Genomic DNA, 25,864 nt, shown 5'->3' on the forward strand with positions numbered 1-25,864 from the left:
TTCATAGCTCAACTGGGGGCGGGGCCTGTGACGTCTTGACGCCTACCACGTGACCTATGGAGCGGAGGGACCGCCCCTACTGGTCTCGCGCCTCAACATGGCGGTAACGAATTGCTGTACCTCGCTCGGTACGTATTCGGTTTAAAAAAAATTCAACAGACTGAAGTGAAACTGCGTCCTCAGGTAGTACTTATATTTAAAATAGCAGTTTATAATAATCCAAGTGCGACCGATTCTGTTGCTTTGCGTGAATTCCCCTTTTACCTCAGGAGGCGAGGGTTTTCTATGAGTTCGCGTATTTTCTGTGCGGGTGTCGGCTGTTCCGGTTGGGGGGGGAGAAGGAGAGACAACCTCCGGCTCCGGTGTTGGTTGCGACCTCGGGGATTATATTTGAGAGAAAGCTGTGGGGCTGTCGGCCGCGGTATTTTTTCCGCGGGCACGGCACGCCCGGCCCGCGGTGTCGTAGCGCAGGCGCGGCACGGCACGCCCGGCCCGCGGTGTGGTAGCGCAGGCGCGGCACGGCACGCCCGGCCCGCGGTGTGGTAGCGCAGGCGCGGCACGGCACGCCCGGCCCGCGGTGTGGTAGCGCAGGCGCGGCACGGCACGCCCGGCCCGCGGTGTGGTAGCGCAGGCGCGGCACGGCACGCCCGGCCCGCGGCGTGGTAGCGCAGGCGCGGCACGGCACGCCCGGCCCGCGGTGTGGTAGCGCAGGCGCGGCGCGGCACGGCACGCCCGGCCCGCGGTGTCGTAGCGCAGGCGCGGCACGGACGGCTGCGCTGCACGAGTCTTTGGATGGAGGGGAATTCCAAATGGAAAGACTCAGTCTCAGAGAGAACAGCACTGTGAGGCTTGGAGCTCCTCTCAGAGTCAAATCTGACACCAAGATTGTCCAGAAGAAAGTGAGGGCTGGAGATCAGAGTCGCGAGTGCGGTGCTAGAAAAGCACGGCAGTATCCGACAAGTAGCCCTTCGACAGGAATAAGGCTTGTGGGCCAGGGGGCTGAGAGATAAATTCCTGACGAAGGGCTTTTGCCCGAAACGTCGATTTCGAAGCTCCTTGGATGCTGCCCGAACTGCTGTGCTCTTCCAGCAAAACTAATCCAGGCAGAGAGATAAATGTGAGGGGGTTTGGGGGGGGTACGTAGTTGGGAAAGTGATTGGTGGGTGAAGGTGAGGGAGTAGGTGAAAGGTCAAAGGGGGCAGTGATGGACGGGTCTGGAGGGTGATGCCGAGCTGGAGGTTTGGGACTGGGATAATGTGGGGGGAGAGGAAATGAGGAAACTGTTGAAATCCACATTTATCCCGTTTGTTTGCAGAATCCCAAAGTGGAAAATGAGGTTTTTCACCTCCAGGTGTCTGGTGGTAATGGTTTGGCGGTGGAGGAGGCTCAGGAGTTGCGTGTCCTTGACTGAGTGGGAGGGGGAGTCGAAGTGTTCAGCCGTGGGGTTGGTGGGTGCGGGTGACCCACAGATGTCTCTGAAATGATCTGCAAATAGGCATTCTGTCTGCCCGATGTAGAGGAGACCACACTAGGGTGCAACGGATGCAGTAGATGACATTGGCAGAACTACAGGTGAATTTCTGACAGATGTGGAAGGGCCTTGGGCAGAGGTGAGGGGAGTGGTGTGGGCGCAGGTTTTGCACTTCCTGCGGTGTTAGGTAGAGGTGGCCGGAGTGGGGTGTGGGCTGGTGATGGGTGTGGACCTGACGAGGGAGTTATGGAGGGAATGGTCTTTTCGGAAAGCTGATAGGGGTGGGGAGGAAAATATATCTCTGGTGCTGGGTTCTGTTTGGAGGTGGTGGAGGATGATGCGCTGTAGAAGAATTTGCAGGTAGCGGTGTTCCCATATATCTGCCTTTGTTCTTTTAGATGGAAGGGGTTTTTTTTTGAAGGTGCTGTTCAATAACTGTAATAGTTGAAGGGGGGAATAAAGGTAAATGCATTGGCTTTTTTCGCTACAAACGCATCCATAGAATTGGGACAATGAGAACAGCCCATGAGCTCCCAACTGGATACCAGTGGAAAGGTGTTTTAGGAGGATGTTGTGGTAGACGAGAAAAAACAATTTACTTTGGTCATTATGTTGGATGCGACTTGGATAACAGTCATTTCAAAAAGGTGGCAAATCACAAACTTGATTGGAAGGATTCACATGTAGAATTTGGGAAAGATGAGCACAGGTTTGAGGCAACAACGTATGAAAATTGGCAGGCGCTGCGGGAGTTGAGTGTATATTTCTTGAGAGTCGTGATGAGAGATATTTGAAGAGGAAAGAGACAATGTGAAAAGGAGGCAATATGTGAGTAAGAAAGTTAGGGGTTTAGCAGGACAAGATTTGAAGGAGTTTTTTATTGAGGGGGTGGGGGTGGTTCTGATGGACCAGAAGTGGCTGTGAGGAAACATCGATAAATAAGTCACTAACTTCACTAATTTTCCAGTGTTAACGCCATGCTCTCTACTTGTCTAGTTGACTGCATCTTCAACAACGCACTCTCAGAACAGTCCAGTGGATCAAGCATTGTGCATTCTCTCTCTCATTGGTATGCTTCAACTGCAAAGTACTATGTAGAAGATGGATAGTAGAAACTCTCCAAACCTGGCATTTGTGCTAACTAGGGGAATGTGAGTAACAGGGATAGTAGCAACGTCATATTCACTTCCAAGGTGCGTTGCCACTCCTCATTCGTTGCTGGATGAAAATCCTGGAGCTCCCTAACTAACACCACAATGACAATAGTAGTGTTTCATTGAGGGAAAACTGGAATGGTGCCTTCCCACTGACGTCAGTGTTTTAACACCATTAAAGGTGAGAGTACCTCTGTTGTTCTTTTAGCATTATTTTAGTGCCCGGACTCTGTCGTGTTTGAATTGGATGATGCAAATGATGGTTATTGGGAAATGTGATGTTACTGATCTTGAAAGTAAATGCTCTGATGCATCTTTCAGTGGGTATTCAGATAATTAGAATTTGTGATGCAGAATGTGGTCAGTTGGTAACAATGATCTGGACGCTGATAATTATTTCATGTTGTTGACAGGAACTGGATATGGAACCGGTGACCATTTGAATATGGTGAGTGACTTCTGAATGCAATGGAATTCTGTTTATGGTTGCAAAAGACAGGAGTGCGTTTTTGACTTGTTAATTTTTAGCAGCAGGATTTGAATGATGACACTGTTTACATGTTGAATTCACCATGAGACTCAAAGTAAACGCTCTGATATGTCCTGCAGTTCACTGGGAGTTGATTTCATAATTAGCTGATCAAAACATTGAATTTTAGTCTTTAAACTGTACCTCACATCACTCTTTCTCTGGTATATGATCATTCTATAAATAACTGCAGGGAACATTCTCTTAGGAATAAAGTTGATACATTGCTTCTGTCTGTTTGTGACTGAGTTATCCCCATTTAGCCTCAATATTTTGATTTGGAGGTGTTGGTGTTGGCCTAGGGTATACAAAGTTAAAAATCACACAACACCAGGTTATAGTCCAACAGGTTTATTCGGAAGCAGTAGCTTTCGGAGCACTACTCCTTCATCAGGTGGTTGTAGAGTGTAAATCATAAGACACAGAATTTATGGCAAATGTTTACAGTGTGATGCAACTGATGAAATATTGAAAAATACTCAGATTGTTTCTCATCTTTTAGAATGACCATGTTGGTTTCAATTCTATCATAGGTCAATCAACCCCCTGCGCACACCCCCTAAAGTTTATGGGGTGAATTTGTATTTGCAGACTGACTTTTTATTTTGCTCAAACTGCCTGAATCCATGTAAGATTCTTTAAATCCTCTTTTTAGAAATTAGAATCAGTCTGAATATTAGGGTACAGACAGACTTTAATCTCACACCTTCTGAGCTGATATGGCACCTATTGTTAAAGTTCTCTTGAGAATGATTTGGAGATGCTGTGTTGGACTGGGTGTACAAAGTTAAAAATCTCACAACACCAGGTTATAGTCCAACAGGTTTAAATGGAGGCACTAGCTTTCAGAGCGCTGCTCCTTTATCAGGTGGTTGTGGAAATATATAAATGCCAGGAAATCACTTGAGAATGTAACTTCAAAAAAAGTTCTGGGATTTGCATATGAAAGAACTGAAACCAACATGGTCATTCTAAAAGATTAAGGAGCAGCGCTCTGAAAGCTAGTGCTTCCAAATAAATCTGTTGGACTATAACCTGGTGTTGTATGATTTTTAACTCAATACTTTGAGTAGTTGTTTAAGTTTTAAAAATGAGTGTTTTATGACTGAGGATGGCTGTGCTGTGAATGCGAGGTGATTAGTTACCTTTGTAAATAGAAATCACTTTGAGTACAGTGACCAAGCTCTGAAAAGATTGGCCATGTTAGAGTAAGTAAGTCAGTTCACAATGAACAAACATGGGTCAAAGATTAAATAAAGCAACTTCCTCAACTGTGCAGAACTGAAGTTAACTCTTGTTTATGACTGAGAACAGGTTGGATCAGTAAGCGCTTTCACTAAATCTGCTGCTTTGAGGAATTCTGTGCTGACTCTCAAACTGTTTCAGCGTCAGTTTGCATATGCCTTTCCCTTGCTTACTGAGTTTGAGAAAATGAATATTTTAAAAGTTGTTGGTTGATTTAATTAATTGATCAATGGCATCATCTATTCAGAGGGCTGTGCTTGTTCAAACTCATTCCTGGATTGAACAGTCACGAACTTCTGACAAACCATTAATTTGGCAGATCTATAGGTGAGGTTACTGAGGATGTTGGAAACAAGGCCAGCAAGTGGGATTATATTGCAGTTAGCCATGATCTACTTAAATGGTGGAATAAGCTTGAGCTGAATAGTCTACCCCTCATTCTGAGTTGTATAGAGTCTAGGCAGGGAAAATTGTGCAGCTAAGTGCTTTATTTTAGTCAATGGTCTGATCTTGCATTGTTTGCTCCATCAGCTCTGTCTATTGACAAGCGTTGGGCATCCTCTTGTCAAGATTGATCTGTTCTGTAGGGTGATGCAGAGCTGAATCTGCAGCCGCTCTGTCCACAAAACTGCTGGCATGTTGTGGGCTAAACGAGGTGCACAAGTTAGGTGTTGACAGTTATTTTGGGTTGAGGGGTGTGGTAACTATGAGACATGATTTAAGATATTTTCTATTTGATTATGTTCAAACATGTTAATTCACACCACTGGAACAGATGGGACTTGAACCCAGACCTCCTGGCTTAGAGGTTAGAGACACTACCACCCCACCACAAGAATCTTTGAGACATGATTTAATACTTAGAGAATATTTGCCAATAGGCTGGTGCCACCTCACCTGCAGAGTGTTCAGTTTTTGTTACTCTTTAATTCTCATCCTTTTACCTTCAATTCCCACCATAACCTCACTGCTCCCATTCTCTCAACTCTCCTTAACCCCCTCCAATTCTTGCTTCTTGAACCTTCACAATTTTAAATCACACAACAGTTGTTGTCTGTGCCCACTTGTTGCTTTGTGCAGGAGTGTTTAGATAGCAGTACTCCAAACAGGGATTAACCCTACCCACAGGAGTCTCCTATTTTGTTCATTCTGTCTGGAATGTCCATTATCCACTGTAATTCTCAGCAGAATGATGCAAATTTAAAAGATTAAAGTTTTTCCTCTAAGAAATAAGAAATGCTTTAAAGAAAAGTGCTTTTCACATTTTGTTTTATCTCCAGTGAGTTGCATTTTGATTTCAAATGATACTCTAATTTGCTCAACAGTAAGGGTTGTTCCCACAATGGGACATGTGATGCTGCTGGTGTCCAAAGCAAGCACTGATTCAGCTTTTAGCCCACAGGAGGATATTGAGGTTGCAGTTGGATAGCCATAGGAAGATACAAGGTGTATGCTCCCTTCCTGTTTCCTCGGACTAGAGTTCAGCTTAGGAGGCAGAATGTGCTCAGTTAATGATAAAATGGTTTGGATATTAATGATTATTTAATGTTGTTAACAGAGCGTGTCTGGGCAGGGAGCCTATGGTCTGTACAGTATGGTAAGTAAACTCTGAATACAACAGAATTTCTACAATATAGACAGTTGGGAATTATGAATGGGTTTCATTTTTGTGTAAGTTCATAAATTAATTTGTATGCAAGTTAGAACGGAGTGCAATACAATATAAAATGGCTGTTTGTAAACACAAGACATATCAGGTTTTTAAAATGAATAAGGGACCTTATTCGTAAGTATGAATGTTAATTCGCAAGTTTGTAAATCAGGGACCCCCAGTACAATATATCTGCTGTTTGATATTCAGGAGCACAGTGCAAATGATGACCCTGTTTATATGTTGATTTCACCATGAGGTTCAAAGTAAATGCTCTGATGTGTCCTGCAACTCACTGGGAGCAGATTTTACCATCAGCTGTTCAAGAAATATGGCTTTACCCCTAGCTGCTTATATTGCTCATCACTCCTCTTAGTGAAGTGAGTGGTTGCCCTTGTTATCAAGGCAGCATTTGACAGAACGCAGCCACAAGGAGCTTACTAAAATTGAAGTCAGTCGGATTCGAGGTGAAAGCTCAACGCCAGTCTGAATCCGAACACAAAAGATGATTGTGGATGGGAGGCTAGTTATTTAAGCACGTTCTAGGCGTTGTTGCAGGAATTGCTTAATGTGTACGTGAGGCCCAATCATCATCATCTGCTTCATCAATGGCCTCTCCTCCTTCATAAGGTCAGAAATGGGAACGATTGATAGTGGTTAGTCTGTTTTTGGTATCATTTGCAACTCGGTATGGAAAGCAGCAATTGTGTCCCCCAAATGAAAAGCAATTTCCATCACAGACATGTAGATCTATCTACCCCTGAACATTCTCCTGTATCGTCCTTGTTGACTAGACATGTGGTTGCACCAATCACACAGGTAGAGCAGGTCAGTAGATTGGGAATACTGCATGTCCTAACTCCACAAATCCTGTTTACTATTTACAAGGTGCAAGTCAAATTTGCTGTGGAATGTTTTGCACTGCATTGTTTAGTGTAGCTTCAGCAATGCTCAATAATCTCCATCCATCACTACAACTTTCATCTATTGCCATTCACTCACATATTCACTGATGCACAGTAGCAACCATGTGCTCTATTTAGAAGGTGCACTGCAGTGACTAGAAGTTCCTTCGAAATCATTGACCACTCCACCTGAAAGGACAAGGGCAGCAAATACATGGGAACACGGCTACCTGTGACCCCCACCCCCCGCGCTCACTCTCAGTCCTGATTTGGAACTATGTAGACATTCTTTAACTATCGCTGGGTCAAAATCCTGTTATTTCCCCTCTCGCAACTCTGTTATTATACCACGTGGGCCGCTGTGTTCAAAACTGAGGCACACCAGTACCTTCTCCAGGGTAAATGAGGATGTGCAAAAATGCTGGTGTTAATGATAACCCCAGATCCCATGAATGAAGAAAAAAACCTTAATGCAAAGTAATATATAATGATCTGAGCTCGATCCTTGGGAGCTTTTTAATCTTCAGTCTGACTGTGTAAATAAACAGTGTACAGACAGAGACTCCTTGTTTGAAACTAGGGATGTATGTGGTGGATGCATCATGATTGGTGCTTGATTGTTTCTAAAGGATAGTTTTGGTTTTTGAAATAATTTATATTGCCAGTGACCAGTTACAGAAACTAACTAAAATAGATTTGTTAATCTCCAAATTCACCATTCAGTTCCCAGCGCAGAAACATTACACTGTAAACCAACCGTTCTTTGAACAAATAGCTTGTCTTGCTGTGCTGATACTAACTCGTTTATTTTGTGATCCATTCAGAACTGTCAAATGACAGAACACTGGATCGATGAGCACTGTAACTGTAACTCTGCTGCTCCAAAGGAAGCCAAGCAGAATTCCAAATGCTTTCTGTTACAGATTGTACATTCCTTGACCTGGTATAATTGTTGATTGAAGTTGAAGGAAGGAACATTTCAAACTCTGTTTAAGTTTGATCAGAGATGTGGCTGTTGCTGGCTGGACCAGCATTTATTTTCCATCCCTAGTTGCCCTTGAGCACATGGTGGTGCTCTGTTTTCTTGAACCATCACAGTCCATTTTGTGTGCTATGACACTTAACTCAGTGACACTGAAGAAATAACTGTTTTTCCGTGTCAGAGTGGTGAGTGACTTACACAAACAAAAAAAATCTTTTTAACTACCTTTTTAAAACTGAAAACATCCCAAGCAACTTCAGAGTCGGGGTGTAATCATAAACAAATGAACACCAAGCCAAAGGTGGAACCAGTGCACATGGGCACACAATTGGCTCCACCGAGTGGAGAGCCATTCTTTGTTCTCTTTTTGATGTCCTGCCTCATAGCACTCATCTTCAGTCCTGATCTTGTGCAGCTGGATGCATTTTAAACTTTGAACAGAATTTGCTGAGACCATTATTTTTGCTGTAAGAAATGAGGATTTTAAACAGAAGAAGTGCGCCTGACCCTTCCATTCCTGTTTTTTAAAAAAAATACAGGTTTTCATTTCAAATGCCGCCCCTCATTTTTTCAACAATCAAGGTTATTCCATTCAACCAAAATAGATTTGGACCATTCCATAATAGGAAATGAGATGTTGCTGATCTAGATTGGTGTAGAATTTCAGAAGTTGTCTCTGTCCCTATCTATCTAGCGCTCTCTCGCTGTCTCTCGCATGTGTAGAAATGCAGCTGTCTACGACCAGATGTACTTTTCATCAAATGAAATGTCAAAAACACAAATTCTGTGCTCTGACCATTTGAACTGAATGTTCTGGAATTTTTTGGAGCCTTAGTGAATCCTTTTGGCGAAGTCAAGATAACCCCATCACACATGTCCCTTGGGAATGATAAAAATAGGCATGAGTGCAAGTAAATAGAGCCCGGACCTAGTGTCGTCACCAAGTCTTTGTCAGAAACGACCCACCTAACTATACTAATCCCATTTTCAAGCACTTGATATCATAAGTGCATATCTAAATACTGCTTCAATATTATGAGGGTTTCTGGCTGTACCATTCTCAGAGTTCCAGATTCCCACCACCTTCTGGGTGAAAAACTTTTTTCTCATATTTCCTCTGAACCTTCAGCCTTTGACCTTAAATCTATGCCCCAGGGTCATTGATCCTTCCATCAAGGAGAAATGTTTCTTCCTGTCTATGCCCCTCATAATTTTATATATCTCAAATCTCCTCAGTTCTAAGGAAAGCAACCCCAGTCTGTCCAATCTCTCTTCAAAACTGAAAGTCTCCAGACCAGGCAACATCCTGTGAAATCTCCTCTGCACCCTCTCCAGTGGTATCACATCCTTCCTGTAATATGGATTCCATTATAGGAATATAGAACTGCATGCAACTCTAGCTGTCCCCTAACCAACATTTTATATAGTTCCAGCATCACCTTCCTGCTCTTATACACTCTGTGCCTCAGCTAATAAGGACAAGTATATCATACGCTGCCTTAACCTCTTGATTTACCTGTTCCCCTACCTCAAGGGATGGGTGTAAGTGCAGACCAAGGTCCCTCAGATACTTTGGTGCTTCCCATCGTCCTCCCTTTCATCATGTATCCCTGTGCCTTGTTTGTCCTGCCCAAGTGCATTACCTCCTGTTCTTCTGGATTCACCTGTATCTGCTTTCAAACGTTTTTTCTGGGGATGTAGGCTATGGTGCAGAATAATCCAGATTAGACTGAAGGTCACTTTAGGGGAAGGATGTGATCAGTTGTTGATATGAAAGCATGGGCCCTAATAATTATTTCATGTTGGCAGATGGAGTCTGGGCATGGAGGCTGTGATCACCATCAACATGGTAAGTGAATTGTGAATGGAATGAAATTGTTTGAATATATCCACTTAATTTTCAGCAGCAGGATGTTCATGATGACACTGTTTACATGTTGATTTCACCATGACACTCCCAAGTAAACGCTCTGATGTGTCCTGCCTCTCACTGAACAGATTTTGCCATTAGCTGTCCAGGAAATAGAGCTTTATACCTGGTTGTGTAATTTCTATCTTGTTCCCTCATCTAGTCACCCTACAGATGACTGAAGAATAAATTGAGGGCATGTGAGATTTAAAACGGGGAAATAATTGAGATTAAATGTAACAATGCTAATAATGGAAAATAGTGCTAAAAACAAAGTGTGAAGACATCTATGATTAGCTAATTGTCTCTTTAGAAATGGTGCTATTGCATTAATGTAGCCAGTAGAAAGGCAAGACCAAATGTGTAGACTGAAAAAAGTGGGGATTCCAGTGATAGGAGATGGGCGGTGCTTTAGTCATTTTTAAAGGCATCTTCCCCAGTTACTGACCTGTCTCTTCTATTTTACAGATGTTGACTGTAGCTGTGCGGTGTCTTCCTTTTGGATTCTGAGCAGAGGTTAATATCTCTAGCCAATTGTTTCTTGTCTGACAGGAGGCGCTTTGATTTCACAAAATATAAGCTTGTTTCTAAAGCCACATGTTGTATGCTGTCAAACACAAACTGGCTGTTATCTCATACTGTAACGTAATCCCTTGTGAGGCTGAATAAAGCTCTGACCTTCCATGGCTCCAATTTATTTCTGAACTAGTGGGTTGTTGCCATAAATCCTCCTTTTTCATTGAGAAATTTGTATTGTACAAACTGCTTCTCACAAAAAGCAGGTTGCACTCATTTCTTGATAGTGTCTTTTTTCACAATGCTGCCTGTGGTGAAACAATCTAAGGAGTTAGACCATAAGACATAATGGGCTGAATAGCCTAATTTCTGCTCCTGAGTCTACTCCAGTCATGGCTGATAAGTTTCTCTTCCTCATTCTCCCACTTTCTTCCTGTAACATTTGATCCCCTTGACAATCAAATCCTTCTCTATCAGTCTTAAATATACTCAATGACCTGGCCTCTATAGCCTTCTGTGGCAATGAATTCCATAGATTCACCACTCTGAATAAGGTCTTCCTTTTATTCAAAGGCAGTGTATTGGGTCCTAGTCTCTCCAATGTTCACTCTGTCCATTCAGTATTCTGTAAGTTTCAATTAGATCCTCCCAATCCTTTAAGGACTCTGGAATTTAAACGTTACCTCAATGTTAAGCTTTTCATTTCTGGGACCACCCTTGTGAACCTCCTCTGAACAATCCTGAGATATAGGGTTCAAAGTTGCACACAATATGGTCTGACCAGAGTCTTTTAGAGTCTCAGAAGCACATCCTTGCTTTTATATTCAAGTCCTCTCAAAATAATTGCCATCAGTGCATTTGCTTTGCTAACTACTGCAACCTGCAAGTTTACCTTGAGAGAATCTTGGACTCAAACTCCCAAGTCTCTTTGCACGTCGGTACTTTGAACTTGTGCCCCATTTTTTTTTTAAATCCACACCTGTATGTGATGGAATATCTTAGACTAGTTTGGATGAATGCAGCTCCAGCAACACACTTGAAACTTTAGGACAAAACAGTTCTGTCCATTGCCAACTTGCTCTGCTACTGATGCAAAACTAACAAACAACTACTAACAAACTGCAGCAACTATTTCAATGGCACCTTCCAAACCTATAACCTCAACCCTGAGAAGGAGAAAGGGAGCAGGTACAAGGGATCACCAGACCCTATCATTTCCTTACAGCTCTGGGTGAGAATCCCACCCTAACAGCATTATTTGGAGACACTGGTGTTGGACTGGGGAGTACAAGGTTTAAAATCACACAACACCTGGTTATAGTCCAACAGGTTTATTTGGAAGCACTAGCTTTCAGGGTGCTGCTCCTTCAGGTGGTTGAGGAGAATAAGATTGTAAAACACAATTTATAGCTATTCTCCACAGCCACCTGATGAAGGAGCAGCGCTCCAAAAGCTAGTGCTTCCAAATAAACCTGTTGGACTATAACCAGGTGTGTGATCGTAGGTGTACCTACAGCACCTGGTCTGCAGAAGGCAACTCAACACCAATTAGGGATTGGTAATAATGCTGGCACAGCCTGAAATTCCCACATTCTCCAGACAATATTAAAAAATGTCATGTAAATTTCTCTGTATTCACCTAAACTTTACACAATTCGAGTCAGCTCTCAGATAATATTGCTTTCTCTCCAGATGCTTCACAGAATTTATTGTAAGGGAATAGTGGCATTCTGCCCATCCTGACTAGACCAGCTGTCCAAATGAGCAATTCGCTGAGTGACATTCTCCTGCCTTCTCCCTGCACATTGTTCCTTTTCAAATAACAGTCTCATTCCCTTTGGAATGTTTCAATTGAAGCTGCCCCCACCACACTCTCAGGCAGTGCATTCCACACCTTAACCACCCACTGGCTGAAAATGTTTTTCCTCATCTCACTTTTGCTTTTTTAACCAATTGCTTTTGATTTTTGGCTGCTTGCTGTCAATACTTCCATGAGTTTTAAACTTTTTTTTCCCTATTTACTCCATACTTACTTTCAATTGCTCTTTCAGATCTCTGCTCATCTTTTTGCTATAAGGGGAACAGTCCAAATTTCAGAATGGAAGTCCCTCATCCCTGCAACCATGCTAGTGAACATTCTTTGCATCATCTCAAAGGCCTTAATTCCTTCATTTTATTCCTGATGAAGAGCTTTTGCCCGAAACGTCGATTTCGAAGCTCCTTGGATGCTGCCTGAACTGCTGTGCTCTTCCAGCACCACTAATCCAGATACTCATCAAGCCAGTTAGGGAGTCAGAGATCCCAAATATGTTACCATCAACTTATTCACTTCTGTTAGCTTAAAAAATGTATATACATCCCCACTAATTCATATATTAGAATTGTTAAGTTCAGGAATGTATCATCTAAAAGTTAACCTTAAGTCTAACTTCTCTGCTTTACAATCCTAACTTCTGAACACTAGTGCTCTGTGTTCCTCACATTTTTTTATTAGCTAATATTCAGTGACTTGTGGTCTTGACTGCTGGCTCCCTTTGGTCTCCTGCACGATTTGAGTATCTAGCACATTATCAGGCCCAAGTATCACACCTGCTGCTTTAATGGACACAAACTCTCATCACCCTCTGATTATGACAGTTCCTGCTGTGATGTGTACTCATTGCCTGGGCAATAAACATGCTCTTCAAGTAAATGAGACCCACATGTTAGAAAGCAGGAATGTTGTATTTTGACTCGAGCTGCCCTGGTCCACTCACTATCTTCGTGATGGAGAGAATGTCTTGGGTGCAATCGTGAGGAAGCATCAGCAAGCAATAAGGATAGTTGAGTGTGACTGATATTTGATTGTAAAGCTCCATAATCCATTTATACATACATTCAATAGAAACACTAGAAAGATTGGTTGTGCGCTAACTCATGTTCATCGCGTTGGATTGGATTGGAGACGCGATGTTACTTGACCGACAGATACGAAATGCGACTAGGTGACAGCATAGATGACAACCTGGGTCTGCTGCTAAAATAAAACAAAAACAGGCACTACTGTTGTTTGTTTCAAACAGCAACCATTAACACAATACCACTGTGGGATATAGGTAAAGTAGTGTTACTTCTGCAATTATAATTACTTATACAAAGTAAATGAACTCACACCAGTGTGTAATTGTTTCAGCCAAGAGCTGAGACAACTAGAATGCAAACTATGTGGAGGAAATACATAATTGTTTTTGTATTAGCTAAAATTGTATGCAATAATGAAACGTGACTGCAAAACAATGGTAGATGTTACAGACATAGATAAGGTGCTGTGAGGATATAGGTTAAGCCAGATACGCCTGTACAAACAGTAGGTATGGACATCTGTTTCCCACTTTTACAGAAACACAGGAACAAACCCCAATTAAAAGGGTCATAAGGATCAGCATGGTAGGGGAAGGCACAGATGGAGGGAGTAGATAATGGTGAAGAAAGGATATGCCTAACAATGACCCACAGCGGGATGTGGTCAAACGGCCTTGTGAGGCCAGAAATAAGCATTTTGTCACAGATAAGGCAAGAGATAAACAGGAGTAATGGGTGCTGGTTTTAGAGAAGTGGAAGATGTAAACGGGGAGGAGCAATGAAATAAAAAAATAAAAACCAATTCATATAAATATCTTGTATTGGATGAATTTGGTGTGTGTGTCCCTTGCTTGTAGACAGTGGACATCACACCCTCTTGCAAGAGGAAAATAAAGGGCACTACTGATTCAAATTTTGTCTCGGACTGAAATTATTGAAGTGCGTGAGCTTTGTTTCTCACACCACTGACAAGTCCAACTGGCCCCATGGGACAGCATTTTCATTTCTGAGTGTCTTGAGTTCAAATCAAAATGTAAGCAAATGCTGGCAGAGGCAGGCTGCAGGTCCGACTCCATGATTAAAACAACCTGTACAGTCATTTGCGACTGCTGTGACAGGATTGAAGATCACTGAATCCCTGCAGTGAGGGAGGAGGCTATTTCAGCCTATCCCGAGCACACCAGCCCGAGAAAGACCCACCCCTACATTTCCCATGGCCAAGCCACCTAATCTGCCGCGCACCCGGAAGAAACCCACGCAGACACGGAAGATTCGCAAACTCCACACGCTGTCGCCTGAGGGTGGAATTGAACCTGGGTTCCCAGTGCTGTGCGGTAGCAGTGCTAACCCCTGACCCACTGTGCTGCCCCAGATGTCAGGGAGCTTGAACCATCATAGTAGCAGAGGGGACCAAAGGAAAAGGTGCAGGGTAAAAGAGAAAGGAGGGTAGATGGTGAAGGGCGTGGGCTAGGTCAGAGATGGACAGGGATAAATGGTGAAAGGAATGATGGAAAGAGAGATGTCAAAGTGGTGTAAACCGAGGGAATATCTGGAATATAAGAATTTGGTTTCATAGCATTGGTTTCACACTTCTGGTAAACATAATATCCAAATGGTCACTTACCCTGGCAAGTGGCTCTGACTCGAGATGGAGACCTTGTTACTTGTTAGACTCTTAGCTTCTGGATTAGTTGGGCATGGGAAGAGCAAAAGACCATGGTTAAAGCAGTTTTAGAAAAAACATCAACTAAAATAGCTTTAAGTAACACTGCTATTAGTAGGTTGGAAAAATATATTGGCCTCAACAAAGACTATGTTAGTTTTCCAGAATAATGCCAGCGTACAAAGGTTAAATTATAAAAGGGTTACATTTTGAGGAGTGGAATTGTAAATCCTCAAGGTTAGAAGATTAAGATATTAGATACCTGATCAGAAGAGGTGTTGGGGGGTGCTAAGTCTAAAATTCAAGTGCTGCCATTAATGGATGAGTTCATGATGCTGAGGTTGGTGTAATTTTGTTAGATATGTGTTAAGCTCCATGGATGGAATTGTCTGGCAGACTAGATTTGAGGGGCTGAACGGTCTCCTTTTCCTATTGCTGAGGGTCTGGGTTGTGATAGTGAAGGTTGATATAAGATGAAAATTGAGATAAGCACGTTGTTTGAGTCAGTTGGCCTCAGCACTCTCCTATCACCCTACAACCCTACCACCACCCTAAGGTAGTTGAAGATTTGGATGCACTCAGTTGAGGCCTTGCTGAGTTCAGTGATAACGTCTTTCATAGTGGAAGAAGCTTGCTTTGCTCAAGCCATGACACCAGAGAATGGCAGACACAATTGAGTTTTCACATCAAAGTCAAAAGATTGTGGGTTCAAATCTCACTTCAAGACTTGAATTTAAAGAATGCAGAACAGAGGGAATGTTATACCATCAGGGATTTTACTTTCATTCATTCACAGGATGTGTATTTCACTGGCTGGGCCAACATTTATTGCCCATCCCACGATGCCCATTCAGAAGATGGTAGTGAGCTGCTTTCTTGAACCACTGTGCTCCATGTGCCAATCGCAATGCCATTAGGGAGGGAATTCCAGGATTTTGACCCAGCAACACTAAAGGAATGGTGATTTGTTTCCAAGTCAGGATGGTGAGTGCCTTGGAGGGAAACTTGCAGTTGTTCCTAGAAATCTGCTGCCCTTGTCCTTCTAAATGGAAGTACGGTCTAAGGAGCCTTGGTGAATTTCTGCAGTACATGTTGTGGGTGGTACAGACTGCTGCTACTGAGCATCTAGTGGAGAGAGTGGATGCTTGTGGATGAGCTGCCTATCAAGCAGGCTGCTTTGTTCTGGATGGTGTCAAGTTTCTTGAGTGTTGTTGGAGATGCACCCGTCCAGGCAAGTGGGAAGTATTCCATCAAACACCTGACTTGTGCTTTGTAGTTGGTGGACAGGCATAAGGGAAGTCAGAACTTGAGTTACTTATCAGACTATTCCTAGCCTCTGACCAGCTCCTGTAGCCACTATGTTTATGTGGTGAGTCCAGTTGAGTTTCTGGTCAATGATAACTCCAAGAATCTTGATAATGGGGATTCAGTGATGCTAAAACAGTTGAATATCAAGGGGTAGTGGTTAGTTAATCTCTTATTGTTTGGTATTTGTGTGGTGTAATATTACTTCCCACTTATCAGCCCAATTACTGGATATTGTCCAGATCTTGTTGCATTTGCACATGGACTGCTTCAGTATCTGAGGAATCATGAATGGTCTTGAACATTGTGCCACCATCAGCAATCATCCCCCCTTCTAATCTTATGATGGATGGAAGGCCATTGGTGAAACAGCTGAAGATGGTTGGGCCTAGGATACTACCATGAGGAACTCCTGCAGAGATGTCCTGGAGCTGAGATGACTGACCTCCAACAACTACAACAATCATATGTGCCAGGTATGACTCCAAGCACCAGAGAGTTTGTCCCCTGACACCGAATGATTCCAGTTTTGCTCGGGTTCCTTGATGCCACATTCAGTCAAATGAGGTCTTGATGTCAAAGGCTGTCACTCTCACCTCACCTCTGGAATTCTGAACCTCTTCTGTCCATGTTTGAACCAAGGCTGTAATGAGTTAAGGTGCTGAGTGGCCCTGGTGGAACCCAAACCGGACGTCACTGAGCCAGTGCTGCTTGATAGCACTGTTGATGACACCTTCTATCACATTACTGATGATCAAGAGTACAGTGATGGGGTGGTAATTGGCTGGTTTTGTCTAACCTGCTTTTTGTGTGCAGGACATACCTTTAGACTGATGTGCTTATCCTATGCTCCATTCTCCCTCTCAGGTGGATATAAAAGATCTCTTGATAGCATTTTGAAGATGAGTAGGGGAGTTTTGACCAATATTGATCCCTCAATCAGCATCCCCCTGTTCTCATGACCTTGGCCACAGCTGAAGTAGGGATCTTTCGCTTGCTGACAGTCCATTACCAACAGGAGTGCAATGAGAAGGGCTTCAAAAGAAGGAATCAAAGTTAGGGAACAAGAGTAAGCCATTCAGCCGTCTAGTCTGCTCCACCATTCAAGATGGTGGCTGGTCGTATTGTGGTCTTCGTTCCACATTCCTGTCTCCCCCAATATCCTTTTAACCCCCTGGTCTACCAAGAATCTAATTAAACTTTAAAAGCTATTAAATATCCAAGCCTTTTCTGTGCTCCAGGGGAGAGAATTCCACAGAGAAACCAACCGCGAGGAAAAATTCCCCTTCACCTCCATCTTAAATGGAAGACGCCTTGTGATTAAACAGTGTCCTAGTCTCTGCCACAAGTGGAAATATCCTTTCACTACCCATCTTGTCACATCCCCCTCAGGATCTTACATGATTCAGCAAGATTCACCTCTCATTCTTCTAAACTCATATCCAATCTTTCATACAGTATGGAAGCTGGCCATTCGGCCCAATGAGTCCACACTGACCCTCTGAAAAGCATTACATCCAGACCCACTCCCCTACCATATAACCCTGCATTTCCCATGTCTAATCCACCTAACCTGTACATCACTGGACACTGTGGATAATTTAGCATGGCCAATCCACCTAACCTATACATCTTTGGACTGTGGGAGGAAACTGGAGCATCTGGAGGAAACCCACATAGACACAGAGAGAATGTCTGTGAGAAGTTTGTATAGTCACCCGAGGATGGAATCAAATCAAATCCGGGTCCCTGGCACTGTGAGGCAGCCGTGCTAACCACTGGGCCACCATGCTGCCCAAACGTTTCCTCATAATCCCACCCTACATCAAAATTCTACAACATAAGTCCATAAGACATAGGAGTGGAAATAAGGCCATTCGGCCCATTGAGTCCACTCCGCCATTCAATCATGGCTGATCGGCATTTCAACGCCACTTACCCGCACACTCTCCCCGTAGCCCTTAATTCCTTGCGAGATCAAGTATTTATCAATCTCTGCCTTGAAGACATTTAACATCCCACCCTCCACTGCGCTCCGTGGCAATGAATTCCAAAGGCCCACCACTCTCTGGCTGAAGAAATGTCTCCCCCTCTAATTCTAAGGCTGTGCCCATGAGTCCTAGTATCCCCACCTGATGGAAACAACTTCCCAGCTTCCACCCTTTCTAAGCCATGCATTATCTTGTAAGTTTCTATTAGATCTCCCCTCAATCTTCTAAACTCTAACGAATACAATCCCAGGATCCTCAGCCATTCATTGTATGTTAGGCCTACCATTCTAGGGATCATCCATGTGAATCTGGGCTGGTCATGCTCCAGTGCCAGTATGTCCTTCCTGAGGTGTGGGTCCAAAATTGGACACAGTATTCTAAATGGGGCCGAAAGAGCTTTATAAAATCTTAGTAGCACATCGCTGCTTTTACATTCTAACCCTCTAGAGGTAAATGACAACATTACATTTGCTTTCTTAACCATGGACTCAACCTGCAAGTCGACCTTTCGAGAATCCCTTTGTACTTTACACAATATGCCAATGTGATCTCACAAGTGCTTTGTACAACTGACACAAAACACTCCTCTTTTTATACTCCATTTCCCCTTGCAATAAAAGACAGCATTCCACTCATCCTTTTAGTCACATGCTGTACATGCATTCTAACCTCTTGTGATTCACGTACAAGGTATACCAAACTGATTCCTGGGATGGTGGAATTGACATTTGAAGAGAGACTGGGTTGTTAGGGTTTGGGTGGGGGAGGGGATTGTTGAAAGTAGGGGGTTGGAATCTCATAGAAACCTATAAAATTCTAACAGGACTAGACAGGATTAATGCAAGAAGGATGTTCCTGATAACTGGGGATTAGATTAGATTACTTACAGTGTGGAAACAGGCCCATCGGCCCAACAAGTCCACACCGACCCGCCGAAGCGCAACCCACCCATACCCCTACATTTACCCCTTACCTAACACTATGGGGAATTTAGCATGGCCAATTCACCTGACCTGCACATCTTTGGACCGTGGGAGGAAACTGGAGCACCCGGAGGAAACCCACGCAGACACGGGGAGAACGTGCAAACTCCACACAGTCAGTCGCCTGCGGCGGGAATTGAACCCGGATCTCTGGCGCTGTGAGGCAGCAGTGCTAACCACTGTGCGACCGTGCCGCCCACGATATCCAGAGCTAGGGGTCACAGTCTGAAGGTACAGGGTAAATGATTTGGACAGAGATGAGATAAAATTTCCTCACCCAGAGAGCAGTGAGCCTGTGGAACTCTTTGCCCAAAATGTTGAATGTTTTCAAGAAGTTAGATATAATGCTAAAGGGATCAACGAGCATGGGAGAAAGTAGGAACAGGGGACTGAGTTGGATGATCAGCCATGATCATATTGAATGGGGGGGGTCAGGCTCGAAGGGCCAAATGGCCTACTCTTGCTCTTTTTTTTATTCATTCGTGGGACAAGGGTGTTTCTGGCTCGGCAGCATTTATTGCCCATTCCTAATTTCGATGTATTAGGGTATCCACATTTCATTGTACCTGAAGAATTTCTTTTCCAAAATATATACTTTATTCAAGACATTTGTAAAAATGCATTACAAAACATCTCAGCTTGAAGATGACAGAACTTGCAATAAAATCCAACTTGTCTCCAGACAACATGACCCACTCAACACAATTGCAATAGCCTTCGTATTGAGACAATACATTAAACATCAGGTATCCAGCCCAAGGGAAACTGGAATCATAGAAGCTATAATTGATATAATATATTTCCTACACATTCCACCTTTAGATGTCTCAATACGATTGTAAAAAAAAAATACTTCATTTATCAATTTGCAAAATGTATTACAAAACAATTGGACTTGAATTCAACTCGTCCCCACTGCATGTTCCACTGAATGTTTTTACAAGTTTGTTCTAAGTTTTATGGAAGGTTTTTCATCTTGAGGCAAGGTGGTCACGTAGCTGACAGGGCCAACACACCCTCCTAGACCTTGTCACTGTTTGGCAATGAGTTCCAAAGACTCACGACTGCTGAGAGAAGCAATTCCTCCTCATCTCAGACTTAAATTGGTGCCACTTTATTCTGAGACTAGGTCTGGTTCTGGACTCTCCCTTGAGGGGAAATATCCTGTCAGCCTTAACCCTGTCATTCCAACCGGAACTCTATCAACAAACACATCAAGTTAGACCCCATCTACCAGCCCCTGAGAAAAGGAACAGGAACTGACTTCACCACAGGAAATGACAAAACCACAAGAAATGACATCACCAACCCAAAGAAACCCAAACATATATATAGAAAGCAAGAATTATCAGCAGTGCTTCACCTGAGGCCCACTGAGGATATTACCTAGTAGGGTAACGAAACATCTGGAAATACACCTTCCATCTCAGCGAGCAAACGTACATCCAAAATCTTACATGTTTCATGAGATCACTTCTCATTCCTCTAAGCTACAGTGAGTAGACCCCCCAACCCATTTAGCCTTTACTCATAAGACAATCCCTCATAACTGGGAATCATCCTAGTGAACCTTCTCTGATCTGCCTCCATGGAAATAATACGTTTTCTGAAATAAGGGGGCAAAAACTGCTCTAGAATATTCCACATGTGGTCTCACCTTGTCCAGTGGCAGTAAGATTGCCCTGTTCTTATACTCCAACTCCCTTGGAATAAGGGCTAATATTCCAGGTTACTCAATGACATCATGAGCCATGCTCACAATGGATAGCCCCTACCTCCAGGTAACTAGGTTTGTAATACACCTGGAATCTCCAACAAAGCAGGTACATAAGAGTGTCCCAGGATGTCAGAGAGCTGGCAGCTGCCAGAATAGTGGGCACATACCTCCCCGAAATGGTGTCAGCGATCACACAGATCACCTGGACATAAATGGAACGAAACGAGACCCCGTCCTGTGGATAAATTCAGCAGTGTTGTCATACAGCACTTTCAGTGCCATGTGTGTACAGTCAAAGGCACTCTGCACCTGGGGGAATCCCAGTTGTGTTCCTGAATCCTACTGCCTGGACAACAGCATTGGCTACGTCCTATTGGGGGGGAACAGGGAGAAAATGGCATTGGACACTATCCCAATGCATTTGTGGCACACACAACTGAGGAATTCCACACACGTCACCCTTTGCCCCCTGGAAAGAGGCCGTTGCAGAGAAGTTCAGAGCGGCTGCTACCTTCGGTAGCCGTTTTCCATTGCCCATCTGTCTCCTTGAACCCCCCACCCCACCTCTAAGCTGAGCTCAGAGGGTTCTGCTTGTTCCCATGGCACCTCTCCTGACTCACTTTGAGAGATCTGAGATTCCTGGACAGCATTTTGCTCTTGCTCTGCAGAGAGAGAGAGAGAAAGAGAGTTACAAATCTGAACAACGTGTTGGAGGAAGAATCGCAACTTTCTGAAGGTGAGGCGAGGCAGCTACACTCCTACTGACAAAGACATCGCTTACTGATTTCTACCAGAGACAGAAGCTCCCTCTGGCCTGTAGCACAGTGTCTCAGGATACCAGGGCTAATTGCATTGGTATCACTCTATGTTGAGCTCCTGTCTCTGACAGTGTATGCTCTGTCAATGTTCACATCCATGTGGATTGTCCACACAACCACTTAACAACAACACAGACAGAGCCATGAGAAATACAGACAGAGAGAGAGAGAGACAAAGACACAGACACACACAGCACAGAGACCAAAAGAGAGATGGGAAAAAGATCTGAAAAATGAAACAGCAACAAAGAGAGAGAGGGGGGGAGAGAGACAGACATGAAGCGAGAGAGACTGTCGGAAGCACAAAGACAGAGAGAGAGAGACTGACAGAAACACAGAGACTGACAGAAACACAGAGAAAGAAACTGATAGAGAGACCCAGACACTGATAGAACTGCATAGAAACAGATCGCGACAGCAGGATATACACTGAAACGTATATCAAGACACTAACAGAAAGAGAGACCCTGACAGAGCTGGTGGACCCCATTGTGGTTCCCAGTGACCATGCCTGCAGTAAATGTTGGTTGCTGGAAAAGAACTCCAGCTCAGAATTGATGAGCTGCAGTCTGAGCTTCAAACATTGAGACTCATCAGAAAGGGGGAGAGTTACCTGGATGCTGTGTTTCAGGAGACAGTCACACTCCTTTGGTTAACTAACTTAAATTCAGCCAGTGGTCAGGGACAGGAGGGTGTGGCTGTATGTGAGGCAGGTAGAGGGATCCAGGAGGTAGAGCTACAGGACCCTCAGCCCCTGTCCTTGTCCAACAGGTTCAAGAGTTTTGCTCCCTGTGAAGATGGGAATGGGGACTGCAGGGAGGATGAGCCGACTGACCACAGCACTGTGGTTCAGGGAACCATTTGAGTGAGGGGACGAGAAGAGAAATATTGTTGTAATTGGGGGTGTAGTATAGTTCAAGGCAGAGACACTGTTCTCTGTGACCAGGATCGAGAGTCCCAAAGGTTGTGTTGTTTCCTTGGTGTTCGGGTTCGGGATATCTCATGTGGGCTGCAGAGGAACTTGGAGTGGGAGGGTAAAGATCCAGTGATCATGGTCCACATAGATAATGGTCCAATGACATAGATAAAACTAGGGCAGAGGGTCTGCTAAGGCAGAATGAACAGCTTGGAACTAAATTAAAAAGCAGAACTAAAAAAGTAATAATCTCTGGATTACTACCTGAGCCACGAGCTAATTGGCACAGGGCCAATAAGATTAAACAGGTAACAGTCAATAAGATTAAGCAGGTGTGGCTCAAAGTTTGGTGTGGGAGAAATGGGTTTGATTTCATGGGACATTGGCACCAGTACTGGGGAAGAAGGGAACTGTTTGGATGGGATGGTCTTCATTTGAATCGTGCTGGGATCAGAATCCTGGCGAATAGCATAACCATGGCTGTAGACAGGGCTTTAAATGAAATATGGGATGGGGGGAGGGTTCAGTTATACAGGAAATTAGAAAACCTAAATTAAAGAAGGAGGTAAGAGTGTAGAACTCAGGAGAGGTTATTAAAATCTCCAACACAGACGCAAATGGGGGTAGAGTGTATGGAATGGGTTAGCAATCAAACTTCAAGCTCACTGTGCAAACTAATAACAATGAGAAGAGGGGCAGTTAATACAGGATTGAAGGTGTTATATCTGAATGCATGCAGTATAAGGAATGAAGTAAATGGGTTTGTGGTGCAGATCGTAATTGGCAGGTATGACGTGGTGGGTATCATGGAGACAAGGCTGCAAGGGGATCAGGATTGGGAGCTGAATATTCAAGGATATACATCCTATCGAAAAGATAGGCAGCAGAGGTGGGGTTGTCTTATTGGTAAGAAAAAGTTTAAATTAATAGTAAGAAATGATGTAGGGTCAGATAGTGTAGAATCTGTGTGGGGAGAATTGAGGAACTGCAGAGGTTTAAAAAAAATCTATAGTTGGGGTTATGTATAGGCCTCCAAATAGTAGTCAGAAGCTGGGGCGCAAGATACAACAGGAGATCGAAAAGATGTGTAGGCAAGACAAAGTCAGTGATCATGGAGGATTTCAATATGCAGGTGGACTGGGAAAATCAGGTTGGTAGTGGATTGCAAGAAAAGGAATTTGTGGAATGTCTACGAGATTGCATTTTGGAGAAACCTGTGGTGGAACCCACTAAGGAACAGCCAGTACTGGATTTAGTGTTGTGCGATGAGGCAGACTTGACAAGGGAGCTTACAGTGAAGGAACCCTTAGGACGCAGTGATCATAATATGATTGAATTCATTCTGCAGTTTGAGAGGGAGAAAGAATCAGAGGTAACGGTACTACAGGTAAATAAAGTTAAATTCAGAGGCATGAGGGAGGAGCTGGGTAGAATTGACTGGGAGAGGAGCCGAGCAGGAAAGACAGCGGAACAGCAATGGCAGGAGTTTCTGGGAGTAATTCAGGAGACACAGCAGAGATTCATCGCGAGGAAAAGGAAGCATGGTACAGGGAGGATGAGGCAACCCTGGCTGACTGGGGAAGTCTGGGACAGCATAAAAGCAAAAGAGAATGCATTTAATGTGGAAAAGGGCAGTGGGAAACCAGAGGATTGGGAAGCTTACAAAGACCAACAGAGGGCAACAAAAAAAGAAATAAGGAGGGAAAAGATTAAATATGAGGACAAGCTAGCCTGTAATATAATGGAAGACTGTAAGAATTTATTTAGATGTATAAAGAGCAGATGAGAGGCGGAAGTGGACTTTGGAACCCTGGGAAAATGATGCTGGGGAGATAACAGTGGGAAACAAGGAAATGGCTGAGGAACTGAATAATTACTTTGCGTCAGTCTTCACAGTAGAAGACACAAGTAATGTCCAAAAAATTCAAGAGAATGAGGAGGCAGAGCTGAGTATGGTGGCCGTCACCAAAGCAAAGGTGCTAGAAAAAACTGAATGGGCCTGAAGGTGGATAAATGAACCTGGACCAGATGGACCACACCCCAGAATTCTAAGGGATAGAGATAGTGGAGGCAATATTGGTGATCTTTCAGAAATCGCTGGAGTCAGGAAGGGTCCCAGAGGACTGTAAAATCACTGTCATGACGGCTCTGTTTCAACAGGGAGTAGGGCAAAAGAGGGAAAATTACAGACCGATTAGCCTAACCTCGGTCGTGGGTAAGATCCTGGAATCCATTGTGAAGGATGAGGTTTCTGAATACTGGAAGTGTACAGTAAAGTAGTGCAAAGTCAGCATGGTTTCATTAAAAGGGGAGGAGATGCCTGACAAATCTTCTAGAATTTTTTAAGGAAGTAACAAGCAGGTTAGACCAATGGATGTTATCTACCCAGACTTCAAGAAGGCCTTTGTCAAGGAGCCGCACATGAGGCTACTGAGTAAGATAAGGGCCCATGGTGTTAGAGGGAAGATGCTGGCATGGCTAGAAGCTTGGCTGTCTGGTAAAAAGCAGAGAGTGGGGATAAAAGGGTCCTTCTCAGGATGGTAGCCGGTGACAAGTGGTGTTCCACAGGACTCAGTGTTGGAACCGCAACTTTTCACTTTATACATTAACGATCCAGATGAAGGAACTGAGGGCATTCTGGCTACGTTTGTAGATGATACAAAGATAGGTAGGGGGACAGGTAGCATTGAGGCGGCGGGTTGGCTGCAGCAGGATTTGGACAGGTTAGGAGAATGGGCAAAAAAGTGGCAGATCGAGTACAATGTGGGAAAGTGTGAGGTCATGCACTTTGGTAGGAAGAATAGAGGCATGGATTATTTTCGAAATGGGGAGAAAATTGAGAGGTCTGAAGTACAAAGAGACTTTGGAGTTCTAATCCAGGATTCACTCAAGGTAAACCTGCAGGTTGAGTCTGTAGTTAGGAAGACAAATGCAATGTTGGCATTTATTTTGAGAGGACTTGAATATATCGTAAGGACAGACTGACGGGCAGAGGGGGTGGGGTGGCCTTGTTGGTAAGGGAGGATATTCAGTCCCTTGCGCGGGGGGACCGAGAGTCAGGGAATGTAGTGTCAGTGTGGATAGAGCTTCGAAATACTAAGGGTAAAAAGACCCTCTTGGGAGTCATCTACAGGCCCCCAAACAGTAGTCTGGATGTCGGATGTAAGTTGAATCAGGAGCTGAAATTGGCCTGTCGCAAAGATGTTACTACAGTTGTTATGGGGATTTTAACATGCAGGTAGACTGGGGAGAATCAAGATGGTATTGG

The 25,864-nt window shown here is 43.9% G+C and overlaps 1 protein-coding gene and 1 long non-coding RNA gene across 4 annotated transcripts in view; one reads left to right on the plus strand and one right to left on the minus strand.

The window, feature by feature from the left end:
• Positions 1 to 38: 38 nt before the first annotated feature.
• LOC122554621 lies at positions 39 to 10,528 on the plus strand. Of its 2 annotated transcripts, none has more exons than XR_006313041.1 (6): positions 39 to 128; positions 2,468 to 2,806; positions 3,039 to 3,073; positions 5,958 to 5,996; positions 9,747 to 9,786; positions 10,315 to 10,528. It is a non-coding gene; the product is annotated as an uncharacterized LOC122554621 (long non-coding RNA). The 2 variants fall into 2 exon arrangements; XR_006313040.1 differs by having other exon boundaries at positions 89 to 183.
• Positions 10,529 to 12,997: 2,469 nt separating this feature from the next.
• Positions 12,998 to 25,864, minus strand: part of LOC122554624 (regulator of G-protein signaling protein-like) — a 106,801-nt gene continuing 93,934 nt past the window's right edge. For both annotated transcript variants that reach the window (XM_043699945.1, XM_043699944.1), the window contains 3 exons: positions 21,483 to 21,524; positions 14,828 to 14,885; positions 12,998 to 13,378 (listed from right to left, as the gene is read on the minus strand). In XM_043699945.1, the coding sequence (XP_043555880.1) occupies positions 13,315 to 13,378; positions 14,828 to 14,885; positions 21,483 to 21,524 (164 nt within the window). In that variant the 3' untranslated portion in view covers positions 12,998 to 13,314. The remainder of the gene's footprint in view (positions 13,379 to 14,827; positions 14,886 to 21,482; positions 21,525 to 25,864) is intronic.

Source organism: Chiloscyllium plagiosum, chromosome 11, assembly GCF_004010195.1.
Source record: "Chiloscyllium plagiosum isolate BGI_BamShark_2017 chromosome 11, ASM401019v2, whole genome shotgun sequence".
Taxonomy (NCBI): Eukaryota; Metazoa; Chordata; class Chondrichthyes; order Orectolobiformes; family Hemiscylliidae; genus Chiloscyllium; species Chiloscyllium plagiosum.